We start from the raw sequence: 1296 nt of genomic DNA on the forward strand, positions 1-1296 counted from the left end.
CATCTACATATACGCCAATTAAATGACAAGATGTTCTCTGCCAGTTCTCACTAAATGATGATAGGCTATTAATCATCAGCAAGCTCACTGTTTTATGTCAGTTGTTGCCTTATAGGTGCTTACATTTAGGTGTCAAAATTGAATGTTAGTAATGCTTGTTGTTGCTTGTCACACATTTCACTGTTGTATTGGTTGATTGAAACCTGTTGATGAAATGAGCTAAATACAATTTTCATTGTTAAAAATGATGTTAATACATGTTTAAAAATATACATATATACCCTACTGGCAGAGTATATAGTAAAATTTTAATTTTAACCATCTCATTTTAATTAGGTAACGAAGGGATTATTTAACATGGGTAATATTGCTTGTGATATTAATGACTTGACTTTAAAAATCATGGGACTCCACATTTGTTTTTTTCAGTTTCTTTATTTCAAGGAAGCTCAGTTTGAGGAAAAATAACTTATTTCTAAATTGCCTGTCCTACCAGCAGATATTACCATAATTGTTGAGTCGATGGTGGAATGGGTTCTGCAGGGCTCTTACTCTTGCCAGGCTTACTGAAAGAGTTGCACAGGTGTCAAAAAGCATGACTTTTGCCTGCAGATTCTTACTAATTACAGCAATTGCTTGACCATCAGAACCTAGGATTCTTGGACTAGAAGGCAAAAATGTTTCCCCTTTAATACAGAATCAGTGAGACCCAGCAAATAAGGAGTCCCTCACAATGCTATTGTTAAGTCATTTCTTAGGGTAGATTTCTCACAGTCTTTGGTTTTGAGCCTATGAGCATATGCTTTGCAAATCTCTCCCAGGTTCATCCAAAGCATGTGAAGGAAGCATTCCGGTTGTTAAATAAATCTATCATCAGAGTTGAGACTCCAGATATCAATTTAGACCAAGATGATGACCAGCAAATAGAGGACCAAGAGGACCATGACGGAATCAGTGGTCAGTGGCTTTGGTCTGTGAATGGAGGGAAATGGTTTCAGCATTTAATTCTTCACTTTTTTGATAAGAGTGCATCTCTTCTTTTTCTAACCTTCATTTCTTGCTGTCCCCCCATTAGCTGGAGGAGTAGCCTGGGAATCTTGACTCGGTTCTTCCATTGCTTTTCTTTAGTCCTTGATATTTTGCACTTCAGCTTCTTTGTAGGTGTACAAGCATGGGCAGAGGAAGAAAAAATGGGAGGGGGCTGAGTGTGTGCACTCCTGCACTGCGGGGGTCTCGATCTGCCCTTCGTCCTCTCTCTCCTCCCCACCCCCTCCCCCCAGCCCATGGAAATAAAAA

At 39.1% G+C, this 1296-nt stretch overlaps 1 protein-coding gene across 1 annotated transcript in view; it reads left to right on the forward strand.

Moving 5' to 3' along the window:
• Nucleotides 1-1296, forward strand: part of MCM6 (minichromosome maintenance complex component 6) — a 34057-nt gene that overhangs the window by 29104 nt on the left and 3657 nt on the right. The window contains exon 14 of the mRNA XM_019522478.1: nt 822-957. Coding sequence (XP_019378023.1) covers nt 822-957 — 136 coding nt within the window. The remainder of the gene's footprint in view (nt 1-821; nt 958-1296) is intronic.

The sequence above is a fragment of the Gavialis gangeticus genome, unplaced genomic scaffold (genome assembly GCF_001723915.1).
Source record: "Gavialis gangeticus isolate Ggan-Ray unplaced genomic scaffold, GavGan_comp1, whole genome shotgun sequence".
NCBI classification, from domain to species: domain Eukaryota; kingdom Metazoa; phylum Chordata; order Crocodylia; family Gavialidae; genus Gavialis; species Gavialis gangeticus.